At 43.9% G+C, this 20,299-nt stretch overlaps 1 protein-coding gene across 10 annotated transcripts in view; it reads left to right on the forward strand.

Moving 5' to 3' along the window:
* Window positions 1-1,221: 1,221 nt before the first annotated feature.
* KIF13A (kinesin family member 13A) overlaps window positions 1,222-20,299 on the forward strand; it is a 202,824-nt gene continuing 183,746 nt past the window's right edge. For 4 of the 10 annotated variants that reach the window (XM_070778345.1, XM_070778347.1, XM_070778348.1 and 1 more), the window contains exons 1-2: window positions 1,222-1,406; window positions 1,700-1,790. In XM_070778345.1, the coding sequence (XP_070634446.1) occupies window positions 1,352-1,406; window positions 1,700-1,790 (146 nt within the window). In that variant the 5' untranslated portion in view covers window positions 1,222-1,351. The remainder of the gene's footprint in view (window positions 1,407-1,699; window positions 1,791-20,299) is intronic. The other 6 variants (XM_070778350.1, XM_070778346.1, XM_070778349.1 and 3 more) reach the window with 2 other exon arrangements.

Genomic DNA, 20,299 nt, shown 5'->3' on the forward strand with positions numbered 1-20,299 from the left:
CAGTTTCCCCTTGCCTTTAGAATAAAGTTGAAATTTCTTAGGTATTCCAGGCTTTCATGATATGACAGAGGATAGGGGGTCGGGTGGGGAGAGAGTCAAGCCCCTACTTGGCACCTGTTGGAGACAGAACTGAACATCTCAGGGCATCTGCCAACAGACTAGCGTCACACCTGACTCGGTGCTGTTTTTCCCGCCACAGAGTGTGCGTCTGCAGTACCGGATGCATGACTTTATTCACGTTTTTGTGTGTCTTTCACAGTACTTGGCACACAGTTGGCCCCCAAGACAACTTCGAATGACCTTATGAAAGACTGAATTTCTACATTTAAGCGAGCTGGAAAGATTTCCCCTGGTCTCAACTCGGGATTATAGACTCTGTGTTCGCTTGAACAGGCCTACGCGGCACCTAGAAGTGCACGCCCAAGAAGCACTTGTTGAACCGCACAGAATAAATCAGATCCCCCCCTAGTTCCGCCCTGGCAGCGAGGTCGGTCTTTGGCAAGCGCCACCAAAATCCATGGCTCTTAAATTCTTATGTAACAGTTAATGACCCTCCCAGCCCACACTGGACATCTCTCCCGTCGGAGAAGCGCAAGGGCCGGGAAGGAAGCGAGAGCAATCTTTGCAAGCACGCTCATTTGGTGGCGGAGGCACGGATTGACTTCCAGCCTCGGTTCACTATCGGAAAACGCCGCTGCGCGCTGGGCGCGTTGCAGTGAGGGGCGGGCGGAGGGGGCGGCCGGCCGGCCGGTGGAGGCGCATTTCAGCCGGTGGGTAAGGCCTGCCCACCCGGCACGCCCAGGGGCTCCCGGGGGCTGCGGTGACAGCGGCCCCAGAAGGTGACTCGAGTTCAAGGCGGTGCCCGTGGGGCCCCCGCCGGCGCCGGGCCCCAGGGGAAAAGCGAGCGCCCCGCTCCGGATCGCAGCGCCCCTCTCCCCCGCCCAGCCCCGCGCGCCGCCCGCCGGCCCCCGCTCCCTCCTCGGGTGCCGGCCGGCCGGGCCTCCGGGCGCCGCAAGCCGGGGAAGATGGCGGCGCCGCCCGGCCCGGGGCGGCCGCGAGGGGCGGCGGCGCTGTGCGCTCGGCTGGGCCGGCGCGGCTAGAGCGGCGCCTGGGCCCGGCGGCGCGGCCTCCTCCCCGCCCGCCGCCGCCGCGGCCGCCGCGCCCCGCCCCGCGCGCCCGCCCGCCCGCGCGCCCGCCCCTCCCCGGGCCCGGCCGTGCCCCGCGTCGCGCTCCCCCGGGATGGCCCGCGCGCCTCGGCGCTGCCTCGCGGAGCTCACGGCGGAGCGGCGGCGGCCGCGCTCGGGGGGCGCGCGTGAAGGGGCCGCCTGGGGGCCGAGCGGGCGCCGCCAACATGTCGGATACCAAGGTAAAAGTTGCCGTCCGGGTCCGGCCCCTGAACCGACGAGGTGAGCAAGCTTTCCTCTCCTTTGCGCTTTGCGATCGGGGCTGAAGGCGGGGGGTGGGGGGCAACTTTGGAAAACTGCGGGGCCGCGGGGCTGGGGGCGGCGGGAGCGGGGAGGCGAGCCGGGGCCGGGGTCTCTCCGGGGAGGAGGCGGCGCCCGCCGCGGCCGCGGGACCCGGTGCGCCGGCTCCCGGCTCGGGCCGCCTCCCGGGGGAGAGCCCCGCGCGGGCGCGCAGAGGCGGGCTGCGGGCGCGGATGCTCGGCTCTGCAACGCTGTTCCTCCCCTTTTGCTTTCAGAACTGGAACTCAACACCAAGTGCGTGGTGGAGATGGAAGGGAATCAAACGGTCCTGCACCCTCCTCCTTCTAACACCAAACAGGGAGAAAGGTAAAAGCGGGTGCCGAGGGCGGGCGGGTGCAGCCCCGTCGCCTCCTGCAAGTTTGAGCCAGGAAAATGGGAGTGCTCTTTCCTATTGTTAGGAGGACGGCTTCAAGTTTGTCGCACGCTCCTGTCTAAAGCTGTTGCAAGTCCAAGTTCCTCTCTCTCCTCCCTCTGCCCCCCTCCTCCTTGTCCCCTCCCATCTAGAGGCAGGACACCCCGGGCCAGAGCCGGGACCAGTCCTGTGTCCCCGGCCTGCGGCGAGACACCCCGAGAGGGCCGGCTGAGACCCTCGAGATGATGGTCCCATGGCCACATTTTACAGATGAGAAAACTGAGGCCTGAGGCGAGGAATGACCACCCAAGGCCGGCACCGTGGAACCCGGTGCCCCTGGTTCTTTCCACCGCTGCACTGTTGGCTTTATTTGGCAGACTTGTTAAGGAACTTTGTGTAAAAGAGGGAGTGGGAGGGACCCCCCCCCCCCCAACCCCTGCAGTAAAGCAAAACAGTTTTGTACGATGCAGGCTTAGGCCTGGACCATTTAAGATCTATTATTTTGTTGGTGCTAGGTTGAGATAATGCCTGAATGTAATGCGCGAATTTTGATTTTCAGGAAAACAAAAGTAGTGCCCCGGAGCTGTGTAGACACTGGGGGGATGTTTAAGAGGGGCTGCATTTACTAGATGGCAACATATTTGCATTTGAAAAGTGGTAACTGTTGGATCCTTATTAATTCTGCTCTATTCCACGGAACAGTATGGGAAAATGCCCTAAAATAATTTGAATATTTGGCATTTTTCTGGTAAGCCCCTGAGAAGAAAACGGTTGGAATTCATTCAGTATAGCAGTGCAGTAGCTTGGAAAAATAGGAAAGAGAAACCAGGGAGATTTGAAAAATTAACTCCTCTGGAGTGAGTTTTTGTTTCTAAAAGTCACCTGTTACCTGTTGATTGATGTGATACAATTTAGTGACATTTTTACTCTTTGGAGATTTTTTTTTAACTGAACAGCAGCTCTGAAGTAGGGTTTGTTACTTTATTGCTAAAGGAAGCAACTGTCTTCATTCTATAATCATGCAGTGTCCAGGCATAGTTTACTGAATTTGGGGGAAATTATCAGGTAAATTTGAGAATTTTTTGCTTTTTGTGCTGAGGCTAGAAATTTTTATCCAGTGTGCAAACATTCTGCTTCCTATAGCAGATTGTTATGGTGATAGTAAATAGCTAAGTTATGTTTAAAATGTGTTAAATGCTTTTTAACAGTAATGGTTGTATCCTTGGATAATATTTTTAGATACATTTTAAATGTTTATAGTATTTTAGATCCATTTATAGCAATATAGTTGTATTTTTCATGTTAATAGCAAGTAAACTTATTGAGTAAAGGAAGATATTTACAGATTACATTGGCTGCCTAGATCACCAGTACATTTCCCCCATCCCTCCCCCACCCCCCACGCCCAAACTGAATATTTTCTCATGTTTCAGAAATAAATTCTGCTGGGTCAGATTCTTCAAAGCAATCTAGGAAACAGGTAGAATTGTCAACTCCTATGTTTTCTGTGGCTTCTATTTTCCTTGCTGGTTTGGCACCTGCTTCTTGCCACTCTTAACCATAAGGATTGTTACTATTAGCTACTATTTAATGTTATGAAGCTTTGGCCATTGTGGACAGACAGGGATTTAATTTTGTGGAATGTGGATAGACTTTACAACTGCAGACACTTGGCTGGAAAGGCTAAATAATCAGTTGATCATTTTTAGGGCCACCACCGTCATTACTAATCAGGATCTTTTACGTAATGATTTGAAGGGTGATTTGGGGATTTCTCCATATGCTTGCTTCTTGGAATAGCCCGTTATCCGGAGCTATAAGAATAGTGCTGAAACATGTTCTGACCTCCTGACAGGATTCTTTGAATGGTGGATGGGCTCTTTGTGTGGGTTTTGCCTAGGTACCTGTCATTCAGTTTATAGACAGACTGGGAGGGTTCAGCCCAGCAGTACTGCTTGCGCGTTAGGATTACTGTCTTTGCAAGGATGGAGACATCAAATGCATTTTGATTTTCATTATGCAGCTTGGTTTCATCGTTCTCCAGTGGGTTTTCCCTTAAAGCAACAGTGCATTTAAAAATAGAAGTAGTTTCTCCCTTGGGTTCTAGGCTGATTAATTGCAACAGTGCTTCATGTTCTGTTTGCAATTCATTTCTTTCATTTCTTTTGGAATCAGAGCAAGGTGAGACTAGTGTTTTTCTTACCTAGAAGTCCAAGGCTTGAAGTTAAGAAGTTTTGAAATGAATCTTGGTAAACCTTATCGTTGAAATAGCTGTTTTTCCAAATATTGCAGGAAATTACTAATGTATTAATGGTGATTGGGATTTTAAGTTACTAGGTCCAAGTTTTCAGTCCTACTAGTAAAAACAAGCAAGAGTACATTGGTTTCCAGGAAAAGAAACAGGCTTAGCTTTCATAATTTCCCCCTTTATGGAATCAAAGCCAAGCCTACATGTTAAGGTCTAAAAGATCACAGGGCTTCTGAGGTTAAAGATGTTTGTTTTGGTCCTAAAATTCTAAGATTATAATGTACCACAGACATCTAGATTAATAGTTGATAGTTAATAAACCATTCTGAAACATTAAGAGCTATATATATGGGTTTCTTAACATACCATTGCATTACAATGTAGGAGACATGTATGAAGTTCATTATAAAGTTCAGATCATGCAGGTACCATGCTCAGCACGGGGGAATCCAAGGACCACTGTGGACCCAGAGCCTATGCCAGAGGCTTACACCTTTGAGAGATGAGAGAAGTACAAATAGTTAAAATATAGTACGGTAGATTATTTAAATTATACTTTTGCCATTGTCTATACCATATCACTTGAAAGTTGCCTGTTTCCCCTTCTGTCTCCCCTCCTTTCGGTTGTGAGCTCTGGGAAGGCAGGAACCTGGTCCTACTGACTTTTGTCTTCCATACCTCCAAAGAGCACCTGGCACATAGCAGACCCTCAGCAAATGTCTGCATGGTGATGGTTTGCACTGTGATGGGAACGCTGAGGAGGGGCTGTGGATGTGACCCGAGGTCTTGGCATCCTGTAAAGACGGGTGGCATTTGTGCTGGTCATGGGGGATGCTAAGAGTGCAGGTTCACTTTTTCAAGATCGGCAAAAAGTCCTTTGTCAAAGAAACTGAACGCATACCTGCCACAGATTACTTCTGGCTGAGTGTGTGTGCGTGCGTGCAGAATGTGAAGCCGGGTGCAGAAGCCAGGCAATCCAGGAAGGAGGACAGAATGAGAACCCCTAACTTGCCAAAATACATAATAGTTTAAAAATCAAAGTATAACCAGGTGTCCATTGCAAAGTCTTCCTCTCATTCTTGCTGTCATCCTTACGCTTAATATCCTCTCACCTCTCCCCAAACAAAAAAGGTGACCTCAGTTATTGATTTCCCATACATATTCTCAAATACACACACAAATATATATATATATTTTCCACAAGTATCTTTTCTATCCTTTAATAACAGTATGTTGACTCCTTAAAAAAAATCCAATATGGGTGGTAGTTGCAGTTTTAAAAATATACATGCTCATCTGTGCTCAGTCATGTCCAACTCTTTGCAACCCTATGAACTGTAGCCCATCAGGCGCCTCTGCCCCCCATTTTCCTGGCAAGAAATACTGGAGTGGGTTGCCATGCCCTCCTCCAGGGGATCTTCCCAACCCAGGGATCTAAAGCATCTCCTGCGTTGCAGGTGGATTCTTTACCGCTGAGCCACTGTGGAAGCCCATTAAAAAATATATATACCCATGTATATATCAATCTGATCTTTGTAGCTTTTAGGAAGTGAAGCTTTATCATCAGAATGTAATGGAACTGGCTTTGTACAGAAATTTTTGTTCTTGATTGTTTTAGACCATTTTAAAGTAAGTAAATTGTAGGGTAAGCAACTGAAGCAATGTGCAGATATAACCTAGCTAAGTTAAAAGAAAAACCGGATAAATTTAGGCTCTTAGTAAAAGAGCATCAAAGTTTTAACCTCTTGCCCAGTCTTTCCATACTGTAAGGTGGGCGGTGTAGCTTACCAGGTACACAAAGGTCGGTCAGTGGAAGAAAGCTACAGCTTGGTCGATTCGACTGCATCTGTATTTTCTAGTTTATGAATTATATGTTGCAAGGTTTTGATTGTTTATTCCCCCAGACTGGTTTCCCCTGCTATTACAGTGGTTTCTAGGATGGTTTCTTCTCCTCAAGTAAAACTGTAGAGTGAAACTTGAAAAATTAGTTGAAATCATATCAAGTGAAAAAGATCCATTACCAAAGAAGCAGTAGTATTCTACATTATCTAGGTGACTTTGAGTTTTATTGTGTTTTCTGTGTTGTTACTCTTCTCTCTGGCTCAGTATTACAAAGTTGATTGTAAGAAAGCAGAGTATTTAGATTTCACTAATATAGGAGTGAGCATTCTTCATGCATGATATCAGTGGTATTTTGACGAATGTTATAATGGAATATTTTCATTAGATGTCCACGTTTTCCATTTTTGTTTTAAAATAGCTTGTCATCTCTCACTTTAAAAGACAAGCCTAAAAGTAATTATAATGTACTAAAGATTAGTGACTTAAAATTATTTTGTTCACAGTTAAAAATGTATTTACATTATGCACTGTTGTGTGTACCTATGTAAAGGTTCATGAAGAAATTTACTATGTGCAATATCTCTGTTATTTTTCTACCCCTTTCTGTTCTCATTCATTTTAGAAACGTTGGTTGTGACTTACCAAATTAACTTCAAAACCTGCTAAAGGGTCACAAGTTTAATTTGAAAAATACAAGTTTAGTGGGTAAGAAGTTGGGTTCTGCATACATACATATGTATAAATATTTTAAATCAGTGTAAATACTTTGAAGTGTGGAGTAGTTTTATAATTTATGAAGGCTATGCCTGATGTAGCTGTCATCCTGGGGGTTCCTGCCACATCATTCTGAGAATTCCTTTTACAGACTCTTTTCTGTGTGGACTCTCTTGTTTTTCTGGTTCTCTTTTCTTTCTTTCTTTGCTGCCTCAATTTTGTAGAGCATATCCTGTGGTTGCTTCCCCAGAAAGAATTTTGGGAGGTGAAGTTTTTCATTTAAAAAATGAAAATATCTTCATTCCACCCACTTACCTTGTTAATAGTTTGGATGGGTAACAAATTCTATTTTAAAGATGTTGGTTGCTTTAATGTCCTCTTGCTTCCAGTGTTTCTGTTGAGAAGTCTGAAGCTATTTGGATTTCCAGCCCTTAAGACATGACCTAGATTTTCTTTTCTGGAATCCTATAGAATATTCTTTCTTCTCCTTTTTTGTGAAATCACAGTGGTGGGCCTTTTGGACTTGGAAACTTGTATCCTTCAGTTCTGAAAAAATTGATTGAATTAATTCCTTAGCAAATGCTCTCTTTTTATTTATTCTTTTCTGGAGCACTTATTTAGACATGGGGTTTCCTGAACTGGTCATCTGATTATTTTATTTTTCCTTTCTGCTTTTCATCTATTGTTTTTGTTCTGCCTTCTGGGAGATTTCATCCACTTTATCTTCCAAACTTTATGTTTAATTTTTTCCCCCTGATATCATATTTTTAATTTCCAAGAACTCTTCTAGACTTAAAAAAAAAACATAGCATCCTGTGCTTATTTTCTAGTTGTGGCATTTGCTGTCTTTCTGAGGACACTAATGATATTTTTCTCTGTATAGTAGGCCTTTTCTTTCTTCTTCTTTTTCAAGTGCATAGTTTTGTTAGTGTTGGTGTCTGTCTTTTATGTTAAAGGCTTTTCTCAAATACATAGATTTCGGGCTTTCTCTAGGACAAGGACTATATATGATTTATCTTTGTATTCTCAGGGCCTAGATTCAACAGTGCCCAGTGGACAGAAAGAATTTTTGTAAATTCTTTGTTGTTTTTTAAAAAATTATTAAATGTTCTGTCAAATCCCTTTTCAACTTTCAACAACTGAAATAAAATTGTTTTTTTCTTAAGAGCACGTATAAATGCTATAATTAAAGGTGGTAGTTGCCTTATGCAACTTACTTACTAACATTCATGAAGATAATTAGTTGTAATCAGTACAAAAGTTGAAAAAAATTAGAAAATCCTAATTTTGTATTACTATTGCAAAAATGTTAGTTGAATTTTTTTCTTTTTTTGGTTATTGTTAAGTTTAAAATATATATGCTTGTTGGACTGGGGAGATTTTTCAAAATGATACCAAACTAGCCAGTTTATCATTCTACCACTTGGATTCTTCTGGCAAAATCTAATCAGAGACAAGTGGATACCTTGAATTGTTTCCAGTTTTCAATAAAATTGAAACATATGCTATGCACTCATATTTTAAAAACATTTATAAGAAAACATCTTCCCCAAATAGTAGGCTTTCTGAAGACATCAAGGTTTCTCAGTTTTCAATAAAATTGAAACATATGCTATGCACTCATATTTTAAAAACATTTATAAGAAAACATCTTCCCCAAATAGTAGGCTTTCTGAAGACATGAAGGTTTCTCAGTTATTCAGCCACAGTTACCCTTTCTCAAATCTTCCCTGGAGCTACAACGGAGAAGGTGTTTGTGCATTTAGAATTTAAAGGACTTTGGAGAACATTACTGGCAGAGGAAACAGAATGGCAGAGAAACCAACAAGATATATAGAAACACTCAAAGAGAATTTTGTACCTTAACAAAAATGAAATTTACTAACAACAGAGCTATCAGTAAAGGAAGTATACTAAAATTCACATGAAAACAATCAAGAGTTGATTTATATGGAATTCAAGAGCTATCTTTTCAAGATCACTCTATAAAATATTATATCTCTGGGCATTTAGCTTTGCAAATATAAGAAGAAAATATCAGAAATTCTTCCTTGGAAATTAGTTTATTTGGTGTTTTATCCAACAATGATATGGAAACTAAGCATGGAAAAATGTCAGGTTTTCATATCTCTAAAATTTTATTGTAAAAATGAGTAATTTGTTTATTTGATTGTAAGATCTAAGGTTAAAAAAAAAATGGAAAGTTTTTTTTTTTTTATAGGCCCTCATAGACCCTCAGAATTAGGAGGATAAACAGTCCAAGCCTCATCATTTGTTGAATGCAGTCTCGATTTACTGTTTTACCAGCTGAGCCACCGGGGAAGCCCCCCGATTTTACTTTTTGCACTGCAGTGGAATTGCTTTACAGTGTTGTGTTAGTTTCTGCTGTTGATTTCATTTTACTATGAGATGAACAGTTCGGTGAGTCACTAATAAAGTACTAGAACTATTTTACCAAATTGTTCTTGAAATGAACTTTTCACATCAAAGCACAATTGTATCTTTTTAAAAGATTGCTTCCTTAGATAGTCTAAAATGTTTTATAAGAAGCATGGCAGAAATTTAAAAGCGGGGGCAGGGGGAAAGTGTCGTTATTCAAACAAACCCCTAACAAATCCATTATTCTTATTTTTCCCCTTCCTTCATTTTGTCCTTGTCCATAAATATAAATATTTGTAGTTAAAATTTTGTGTTTTGCTTTTGTCCCATTTATATTTTGTCATGCAACATGGTTTTCATAATTATAATTTTAATAGTTGAGTACTATAGTCTGTTGAGTTTCATAACTTTAAAACCATATTTCTATATTTCTGGACCTGAAAGTTGCTTCTCTGAACAATTATAAATAACTGAGCATAAAAATAACTGGAACTTTTAAAGACTCCTTTGCCAATTGCAAGGCATTTCTTCCCAAGTGAACTTACTCAACACAAAAATGCTCTCTGAAATTGTATGACAACATGAACCTTTCCCTTACATTACTATGGAGTTCAAAGTTGATAGCTTTCATATGTAGGTGTGAGTTAGGCCATGGAAAAAATGATTTTGTGTGGACAGTAACAGCCCAGGGATTCTCACACTTGAGAGTGCATTAGGCTCATTTGGAGAGCCTCACTCCAAAAAGTCCTGAGCCGTACCTCGGCCTGAGATCTTCCACTTGTAACAAGTCCCCAGGGGATGCTGATGCTCTTAGCTCAGGACCAAGCTTTGAGAATCACTGCTGTAGACCACGGAGAAGGCAATGGCACCTCACTCCAGTACTTTTGCTTGGAAAATCCCATGGATGGAGGAGCCTGGTAGGCTGTAGTCCATGGGGTCGCTAGAGTCGGACACGACTGAGCGACTTCACTTTCACGCATTGGAGAAGGAAATGACAACCCACTCCAGTGTTCTTGCCTGGAGAATCCCAGGGACGGGGGAGCCTGGTGGGCTGCCGTCTATGGGGTCGCACAGAGTTGGACATGACTGAAGCGACGTAGCAGCAGCAGCTCTAGACCGGAGCTGGTCCATTAGAATTTTCTGTGATGGTGGGAATATTCTACACATCTGCTGTCCACTGTGGTAATTGCTAACCATGTATGATTACTGAGCACTTGAAATGCGGCTGGTGCAACCAAAGAACTGACTTTTAAATTTTATTTGATTTTCATTACATTTATTTTAGTTTTAGAATTTTGTTTATTTATTTATGGCTGCACTGGGTCTTCACTGCACTGGCTTTCTCTAGTTGCGGCAAGCAGGGGCCAGTCTCCAGTTGCAGTGCGTGGGTTTCTCATTGGGGTGAGAAGCCCTCTTTTTGCAGAGCATGGGCTCTAGGGCTTGTGGACTTCGGTAGTTGCAGCCCATGGGCTCAGTGCTTGTGGCTCCCGGGCTCCAGAGTGCGGGCTCAGTAGTTGTGGTGCAGGGGCCCAGTTGCTCCGGGGCACGTGGGATCTTCCTGGATCAGTGATCGAATCCGTCTCCTGCATTGGCAGGTGGATTCTTCACTACTGAGCCATCAGGGAAGCCCATTAGTTTAAACAACAGGTGGCTACTGTTTTGGACAGTACACGCCTGGACATGGTTCTAAACCTTGCTTGCACGTCAGAATCATCTGGCCTGCTTTAAAAATGGTTGCCTCACTCCTACCCCTAGCATTTCTGGCTTCATTGGACTGAAGTGCCTCTTTGGCATTGGGGTTTTTAAACACTTGCCAGGTGTCCCAGTTACTATTATTGTTTACAAATCAGCCCCAAAGTTAGTGGTCTGAAAACATTATTTTTTAATGCCCCTGAATTCTGTGAGTCAGGAAATCGGACAAAGTAGACATGACTTGTCTCTGCTCCATGGCGTAGGGGTCTCATCCTGAAGACTAGAAATCTGCGGGTGTAGTCATCAGAGGGCTTGAGCTGGTGGAATATCTGAGGTGGTTAACTCACACGGTTGGCAGTTGAGTCTCATGTGTAGCCAAGGTTGATAAATGCTGCTCTAGTTTAATAAATTAGGTTTTAAAGCCTGGTTTCACAAGTTGTCCTTTGGTTTATTTTCCTATTTTTGATTGTGATCATGTATGTACATTCTCAGAACCATTACTGTTCTCAAAACTAAGATCTGAAAGCCTCAGACAGTAAGCCTTATTTTACCTTATTTACCTGACTAAGTGTTTTCCCTATTAAGGCAACTTACGGAAATTTACTAGAGTCTTCCTGTGTCAAGGGTATATTGTGAAAGTGAAGCCTCACAAAGTTAAATTCTGTCCCATTTTTTAAAAAAAGCCTCCTATTCTCAAGCCAGGTATATTTCATCAAAATGCCTCTTTTTATTTGTTTTTACTTGGAATTATGGCAGAGAGCGGAGAAGGCAATGGCATCCCACTCCAGTACTCTTGCCTGGAAAATCCCATGGATTTTACCAGGAGGAGCCTGGTAGGCTGCAGTCCATGGGGTTGTGAAGAGTCGGACAGGACTGAGCAACTTCCCTTTCACTTTTCACTTTCATGCATTGGAGAAGGAAATGGCAACCCACTCCAGTGTTCTTGCCTGGAGAGTCCCAGGGACGGGGGAGCCTGGTAGGCTGCCGTCTCTGGGGTCGCACAGAGTGGGACACGACTGAAGTGACTTAGCATGGCAGAGAAGGAAGGAATTACCTCAGTTATCTAGATGCAGGGTACTTGCTTATTCTTCAATCAACCGCTTCACCTGCCTGCTTGGGAGGCACAGGTTTTTCATCTTTCTAAGAGCCTCTTAGTGAAAGTGAAAGAGGAGAGTGAAAAAGTTGCCTTAAAGCTCAACATTCAGAAAACTAAGATCATGGCATCCAGTCCCATCACTTCATGGCAAATAGATGGGGAAACAATGGAAACAGTGGCTGACTATTTTTGGGGCTCCAAAATCTCTGCAGATGGTGATTGCAGCCATGAAATTAAAAGACGCTTACTTCTTGGAAGAGAAGTTACGACCAACCTAGACAGCATATTAAAAAGCAGAGACATTACTTTGTCAACAAAGGTCCGTCTAGTCAAGGCTATGGTTTTTCCAGTGGTCATGTATGGATATGAGAAAGCTGAGCACCGAAGAATTGATGCTTTTTGTTGGAGAAGACTCTTGAGAGTTCCTTGGACTGCAAGGAGATCCAACCAGTCCATCCTAAAGGAGATCAGTCCTGGTTGTTCATTGGAAGGACTGATGCTGAAGCTGAAACTCCAATACTTTGGCCACCTGATGCGAAGAGCTGACTCATTTGAAAAGACCCTGAAGCTGGGAAAGATTGAGGGCAGGAGGAGAAGGGGATGACAAAGGATGAGATGGTTGGATGGCATCCCCAACTCAATGGACACTAGTTTGGGTGAACTCCGGGAGTTGGTGATGGACAGGGAGACCTGGTGTGCTGCAGTTCATGGGATTGCAAAGAGTCAGACATGACTGAGCAACTGAACTGAACTGAATAGCCTGTGGACCACGGTTCCCTGCTTCAGGCCCTGGAACTGTATGGCATTCCTAGCCTTAGCTCCTGTATCACTGCAGGATCCCAGGCACCCCTTCTATGTGGAGGATCAGGATGGCGTCAGAGCTGGATGGGAAGTCTGGATACTGCCTGGTCCTGCCGCTAACATGGTCTGTATCGATTGGGCTAGTAATTAATCCTTTCCATTTGAGTCTTCATCTGTCAAACTGCAGGCTAAACTAGGTGATCTGTAAGGGGTTTTTTTTTTGGTTGGGCTGGGTCTTCGTTGCTACACGTGGGCTTTCTCGTAGCGGAGAGCGGGGGGCTACTCTTTAGTTGTGGTGTGTGGGCTTCTCATCACAGTAGCTCTTCTTGTTGCCTAGCATAGGCTTTAGACACACGGGATTCTGTCGTTACAGCACATGGGCTCAGTATTTGCAGCTTGCTGGTTCTAGGGTGTTCGGGCTCAGTGGTTGTGGCACATGGGCTTAGTTGCTCCGTAAGCATGTGAGATCTTCTGGGACTAGGGTCCCCTGCAATGGCAGGCGGATTCTTATCCCCTGTACCACCAGGGAAGTCCTGTAAGGTTTTTTTAGCTTTAAAATTCAGATTTATCTCAACTGTACTCAAATGTAGGTGGTGGTGGTGGTGGTTTAGTCGCTAAGTCGCGTCTGACTCTTGCAATCCATGGGCTGTATCCTGCCAGGCTCCTCTGTCCATGGGATTCTCCAGGCAAGAATACTGGAGTGGGTTGCCATTTCCTTCTCTAGGGGATCTTCCCAATCCCAAGTCTCCTGCATTGCAGGCAGATGATTTACCAACTTACATGTAGACTTGAGTCAAATAGAGTCATAGGTAACATTTACAGCAGCTGAAATGGTTGGGTTGTAATTTACTTCTTATCAGAGTGTTAGGAAAACCAGGGAGAAAAGGTCACTGTTCTTGGGAGGCTGAGTTAGCCTGCAGTAGCTGATGGGAGAGAGGAAGGTGTCAAGTGAAAGAAGGCAGCCACAAGCTCCAGATAGTGGAAGCCGGTATCAGCCAGCCAGGGAGCGTGGGCTCCTTGCACACATTCTACGAGTCTCTTGTCTCAGCTCAGACAGCAGCTTTTTCGTGTGCCTACAGGGCGTTATAAATCTTCTGACTTGGACCTTTCAGTTTTCTTCTGGTACACTTGTGTTCTGTTGGGAGAAACCAGTGATTTTAAAGCTATTCTTGCAGGCATACAGCTGTTTTATGTGATAAGTATGTATATGGGGGTGGAGAAATGACATTTCCAAAGCTTGTTAGCCTACCACTTCCTTGGGCAGCTTGTTTTGTTTCTTAGGGTTCTGTTGTCACCCTACTAAAAGTATGGTTGCTGCTGCTGCTACTGTTGCTAAGTCACTTCAGTCGTGTCCGACTCTGTGCAACCCCATAGACAGCAGCCCACCAGGCTTCCCCACCCCGGGGATTCTCCAGGCAAGAACACTGGAGTGGGTTGCCATTTACCTTCCTTTGTGAGATGAATTCCGATCAACAGGCGATAGAGAGAGAGAGAGATGGGGTGAGAGAGAGAGAGGAAGGGAGAGTGGGTGTGTGTTTCCCTTCTGGTCTGTGTCCTCTCAGCCATTCTTCTGAAAGCAGAGTGGAGTTATTGATTCTGTCTGGCCCTTTAGAGTCGGATCTGTAGGTGTGATGAGCTCTGCTGCTGTTAGAAGAGGCCGAGGAAAGCAGCTGGGCAGGTCCCTTGAGGGAAGAAGTTCTTTTTTTAAAAAAAAAACAGACAAGGATCAGGAAGGAAGGCTTTGAGGAAAGGGAAGCTTTGCTGTGGACTCTTTGTGCTGTCTTGAAGAAAAAAAAAAAAACACTCCCTAGGTTGTCTACCCACCAGGAATGACCACAACCATTCGTGTGGGGAAAATCATAAAGGGCAAACCATGCTGAGCTGCTCGGGCATTCCGCTACAAGTCCTGAGTCGATTCAGCCCCAGTTTTGGAAGGGCCATGCTGTAAACCCTCATGTGGTTCGTTGAGCAGATTAACAAGCCTTTAGTACTTAACGTTTTGTAGTTTAATGAAACAGGTCCTCAGAATCAATGCTTTGTGTGCCCACCAGTCTCTAATCCCAGCTCGGTAGAGAATGTGTCATGGAGCTAAACTTGTAACTGCCCTTTTTTTAAATTGGATAACAAACTGTTAAGGGTTTTTGTTTTGTTTTGTCTTTTGTTCTCTATCCTTAACGACTTCTATTTATATAGTTAATTAAAGTTTAGTAGTCACTATCCAAATTGTAGTGGGGATGGTTACTTTATTGCCTCGAGAAAGATCCTTAAAATTACTTGTTTCAAGAGCAATGTTTTGAGTAAGGAGGGAGGAGAGTGGTGGGGAAAGCTTATCAAGAGAATGGTGTTAAATTTGAGCAGCCTTATCCAGTTTTAAGCATCTGCTTTTTTTGATCTAGAGTTACTGTAACAAATAGGTAACATTAGCATGGTAAGGTAACTAAGTTTTTTTTTTTTTTTTAAGCCTTTAAGTATTACTGGCTTTGAGAGAATAGTATTTCCTTCTCTACAGTGACAGCTTAGTATGCATTTTTGTGTGTGTGACGAATTAGACAGTGGAAATAATTTCCCCCATTTTCCTTTTAAATATTGAACAAAGACTCTTCCCTATTTGTGTTAAACGTTTTGAATGGCAGGGTACATGTTTGCTTTTGTAGTTTGATACCTTGAACTAACCTCACCTGGCTATTTAAAAATTAGCCTAAAGTTGAATCATTCATAAGCATGTGAATTACTTTGTGTATGAGCCAGAGGTTTTACTCAGGGAGAGGAAATCTTGTGTTTGCCTTTTGTGTGTTTCTGTGGCCGTCCACTGGGTGTAAATAACTAGTTTTGTAAAACACTGTCAAGTACTGTGACAGAGTGATGTGGTGGTCAAGAGCCACTCAGAGGACTTGGGGGGACACACTGCTTATATTTGAAACTGACTGTGCAACTTACTAGCTGCGAAATGTTTGGCAAGTGCTTTAACCCTATACGCTTGAGTTTCCTCACCAGTAAAATGGGAGTAATAAAATTACAGACCCATAGGGATTCTGAAAATTAGTTACCCAAGACTGGGTTCACCTGTTGGTGGGTGTTAAACCAAAAGACACAATCAAGAGAGAGCAGGAGAAGGAGGATTTATTACTTGTAGCCAGTTAAGGAGAACATCAGGGATCTTTCCCCAAACTGTGGCTCCCCCATAGCAGAATTGGGGAATTTTTAAGCCCAGGGTGAGGGGGCTTGGGTAGTGTATGCATATTCATAAAGGGGCTTGATCCAGGAGAATTCAGCATAGAATTGGGGCAAAGGTCAACATCATTTCCATCCTCCATCTGGGTGGGTGGACTCAAAAATATGGCTGCAAGCTCCAATACTTTGGCCACTTGATGCTAAGAGCCAGCTCATTGGAAAAGACCTTAATGCTGGGAAGGATTGACGGCAAAAGGAGAAGGGAGTGGCAGAGGATGAAACAGATAGCATCACCGACTCAATGGACGTGAATTGGTGCAAACTCCAGGAGAGGGTGGAGGACAGAAGAGCCTGGCGTGCTACAGTCCATGGGTCGCAGTCGAACACTTGATTTAAATGTGGACACTCCATGCAGTGTATATTTGAAAGACCACCTTTGTGGTATCAAATCAGCCATTTGCCATGTCTCAGCTGACAGACCTGCTTTGTGGGGATGGGTGTGTTGAATTTTCTTGAAAGGGAAATTCCCTCTATAACAGGTGTTCACCAGTCTGGTCATTTGGCAGTCATTCATTTGGGTAAAGAGTATTATGTCCAGAAATCATATGTGAATACATTGAGAAGTAAAATGTTCTGGACACAAGTGTGTGTGTGTGTGTGTGTGTGTGTGTGCGTGCGTGCGTGTGTACGCTCAGTTGTGTCCGACTCTTTGCGACCCCATTTACTGTAGCCCACCAGGCTCCTCTGTCCACGGAATTTTCCAGGCAAGAGTACTGGAATGGGTTTCCATTTCCTTCTCCAGGGGATCTTCTGCACCCAGGGATCAAATGTGTCTCTTGTGTTTCCTGCACTGGAAGGTGGATTCTTTACCATTGAACCACCTGTGAAGCCTGACAGTTTTGACACTTTTGTAAAAGTGTGTTTGGGAAGAATGAAGGGCTGGTGATGGGAGGGTCCCGGAGCCCTGGAATGAGATCTGAAGGGGAAACCTCATGGCAAAGAGCCTGCCCTGGACTTTGACCCATCACCAAACTATCTAAGTAAAAGGAGAGCCTGTTTGGAGACCTGCCCTGGGCCCTAGGGATGGGACTGTGGCTCTAATCCTGCAGCTTCAGTTCTGTGTTCTAGGTATTTCATTGTTCCCTTAGACATAATGCGTTCTCAGTAAATATCTGTTGTATTTAATCATACCTATTAATTGGATATTTGTTACCAGGCTGTGCTTAGTATAGGAGATTTGTAGATGGTTAGTACTACCTAGTAATAAATTGACTTCTGAGGAAATGAACATCTGAAACTAACAAAACGTTGTGTTCAATAATATTGGGTTTCTATACTTTTTAATTTTTTTTTCCTGAGGAAACTGACTTTATTGTCCCAGTCCGTAGGCTGGTGACTCTCATTCCAGTGTTTACCATACTGGAGACATGGACTCACGGCCTCTCTATTAAAAATTCAAAGTGGAGAAATAGTTTTACTTGTATATCTGGTTCTCTGGCATGCCTTAAGTGAGTATATTTTATCGTGAACTCTCTTATTTATCTGTTTGTTGTGATCTTTTGATTTTTAATAGCCTTTTAGTGGCACTCTAAAATTCAGAAAATTAAAAAAAAAAAATTCAGAAAATATATTTAGGGATATTTCATAGAAACATTCGAGTTTCCTATGAACTTGCTAGTCATTGTCTTCAATGTTTTTCCAAAAAGATGTACAAATATGGAAATCTGAATACATGCAGATGTTTGGTGTTTCTCTTTTTTTTTTTTTTTAATAAGGGAGAGATGTAAGCAGTCTCAGAAATTTTGATCCAATTATCTTAATTTCCTGTGTGCAGAAATACAGAAAACTAAAGAGGAAGATGAAGAAAAGTTTTGATGTCATAAATACTTTGTGCATTTACATGAATGAGCATCAAGTGTGTGCTTTGCTCTTCTCCTTTCTCCCTGTTGTGTAAAACATCTCAGCCGACATCCCTGGCCCGTCTCTTTGTTAAGTGGGGAAAACATAGGCGTGTAGCTCCCATGTGCCTCGCCCTGCTCTCAGCTGTGCTGTCTGATGTCTTCCAGGCTCTCCTAACTTCAGGGCCGCTGCCCTTGTTCCACCCCTGGAAGCAGAGAGTGTGATGGGGGCGGTGGGGAGGAATTAAAGAATTTGATTGGCCTGGCCCCAAGCCTTGCAGGCCCTTCCCAAAGCCTTCTTGGTGATCTGGGGTCAGCATTAGGCCAAGATTAGGGGGGACAGGCTCAGACTTCGTGTGCTCCATTCCACAGCCTGAATGATTTTTAAAATATCAGAGGTATGTATGAGATATCTTGAGTTTTCAGTTGGGAAGATAAAGCCCTTTACTTGATTAGCCCTTCGTGATTAAATGGCTGTTGATCTGCATGAGTCAGAGCCAGGTATTCCAGATATTCCCTCTGGATGCAGAGGAACATTTTAGTTTTCAGGATTCTGAAACAGGAGATCTAATGAAAACATGGAAAGTGAATAGATTTCAGATCAGTTCCATGCTTACAGCGGTTGGCCTGCTTCAGTTGCCAGTGTGGTTTGATTTTGGTCAGTTTCAACGCAGCCTTTGAAAGATCTGGATCCTGGATAGACCTGGCTCTGAGTGTTAGTGAGGAAACTCCTCCCTAAGCCTCTTATTTAGTGAATTCTTTCTAGGGATGTCATTGATCGGCCCTTGTAGGAGTGCTGAGCGGAAATAGAGTACAGTCCTTTAAAAGCCTTGAATCACTCTGCCCTTCCTCCATCCATGTGGTCAAAACCCGTGGCCCTGAGTGAAGACAGAAATAAGCATTTCAGAAGGCCAGCTTGTTCACAGTGCTCGGCTCTGTGGGCTGCTGTGAACACGCAAGCAGATTGGTCCTTGATGTGTTTCAAGGTTTGGTTAAGTAGGAGTCAGGTGGCATTCGTGAGGGGACTGAAAACTCCTGTTAGTATTTGGACATGTACAAACTTAACCAGACCAAAGCTACCTCTTTCTGGCATCTCCTCCTCTATTTGACCCTGCCCCTGGGTAGAATGAGGTGAGGTTATCCTATGTGTAATGTGTGCAGTGCTGGTGCTTACTGGCGGGAGCCCCTCAGTCCCACGCTTGGAGCCTCCCTCAGCCCTGCTCGTCGCACAGGTGTCCCTTGTCATTAGGACATCGAAGGCTGCCCTTTCTCTGAGCAGCGTGGAGTTGAGAGAAGCTGTAGTTCAGGAATTGATGTACATTTTGAGGCCTGTACATTGCGGGGAAAAAGATGCCATTCATGTTTCTGTGTGTTTGTGCTCGGTTCAGTTCAGTTGTGTCCGACTCTGCGACCTCGTGGACTACAGCACGCCAGGCCTCCCTGTCCAACACCAACTCCCAGAGTTTACTCAGATTTATGTCCATTGAGTTGGTGATGCCATCCAACCATCTCATCCTCTGTCTTCCCATTCTCCTCCTGCCTTTAATCTTTCCCAGCATCAGGGTCTTTTCAGATGAGTTTGTTCTTCTCATCAGGTGGCCAAAGTATTGGCGTTTCAGCTTCAGCATCAGGCCTTCCAATGAACATTCAGGACTGATTTCCTTTAGGATGGACTGGTTGGATCTCCTTGCTGTCCAAGGGACTCTCAGGAGTCTTCTCCAACACCACAGTTCAAAAGCATCAATTCTTCGGTGCTCAGCTTTCTTTATAGTCCAACTCTCACATCCATACATGACTACTGGAAAAACCATAGCTTTGACTAGACGGACCTTTGTTGGCAAAGTAATGTCTCTGCTTTTTAATATGCTGTCTAGGTTGGTCATATCTTTTCTTCCATGAAATCTTTTAATTTCATGGCTGCAGTCACCATCTGCAGTGATTTTGGAGCCCCCAAAAATAAAGTCTGTCACTGTTTCCACTGTTCCCCCATCTGTTTACCATGAAATGATAGGACTGGATGCCATGATCTTTACTTTTCTGAATGTTGAGCTTTAAGCCAACTTTTTCACTCTCCTCTTTCACTTTCATCAAGAGGCTTTTTAGTTCCTCTTCACTTTCTGCCATAAGGGTGGTGTCATCTGCATATCTGAGGTTATTGATATTTCTCCTGGCAATCTTGATTCCAGCTTGTGATTCATCCAGCCCAGCATTTCTCATGATGTACTCTACATATAAGTTAAATAAGCAGGGTGACAATATACAGCCTTAATGTACTCCTTTCCCAATTTTGAATGAGTCTGTTGTTCCATGTCCAGTTCTAACTGTTGCTTCCTGACCTGCATACAGATTTCTCAAGAGGCAGGTCAGATGGTCTGGTATTCCCATCTCTTTCAGAATTTTCCACAGTTTATTGTGATCCACACAGTCAAAGGCTTTATCATAGTCAATAAAGCAGAAGTAGATGCTTTTCTGGAACTCTCTTGCTTTTTCGATGATCTAATGGATGTTGGCAATTTCATCTCTGGTTCCTCTGCCTTTTCTTAATCCAGCTTGAACATCTGGAAGTTCACAGTTCATGTACTGTTGAAGCCTGGCTTGGAGAATATTGAGCATTACTTTGCT

This window comes from Bos indicus, chromosome 23 (genome assembly GCF_029378745.1).
Source record: "Bos indicus isolate NIAB-ARS_2022 breed Sahiwal x Tharparkar chromosome 23, NIAB-ARS_B.indTharparkar_mat_pri_1.0, whole genome shotgun sequence".
NCBI lineage: Eukaryota > Metazoa > Chordata > Mammalia > Artiodactyla > Bovidae > Bos > Bos indicus.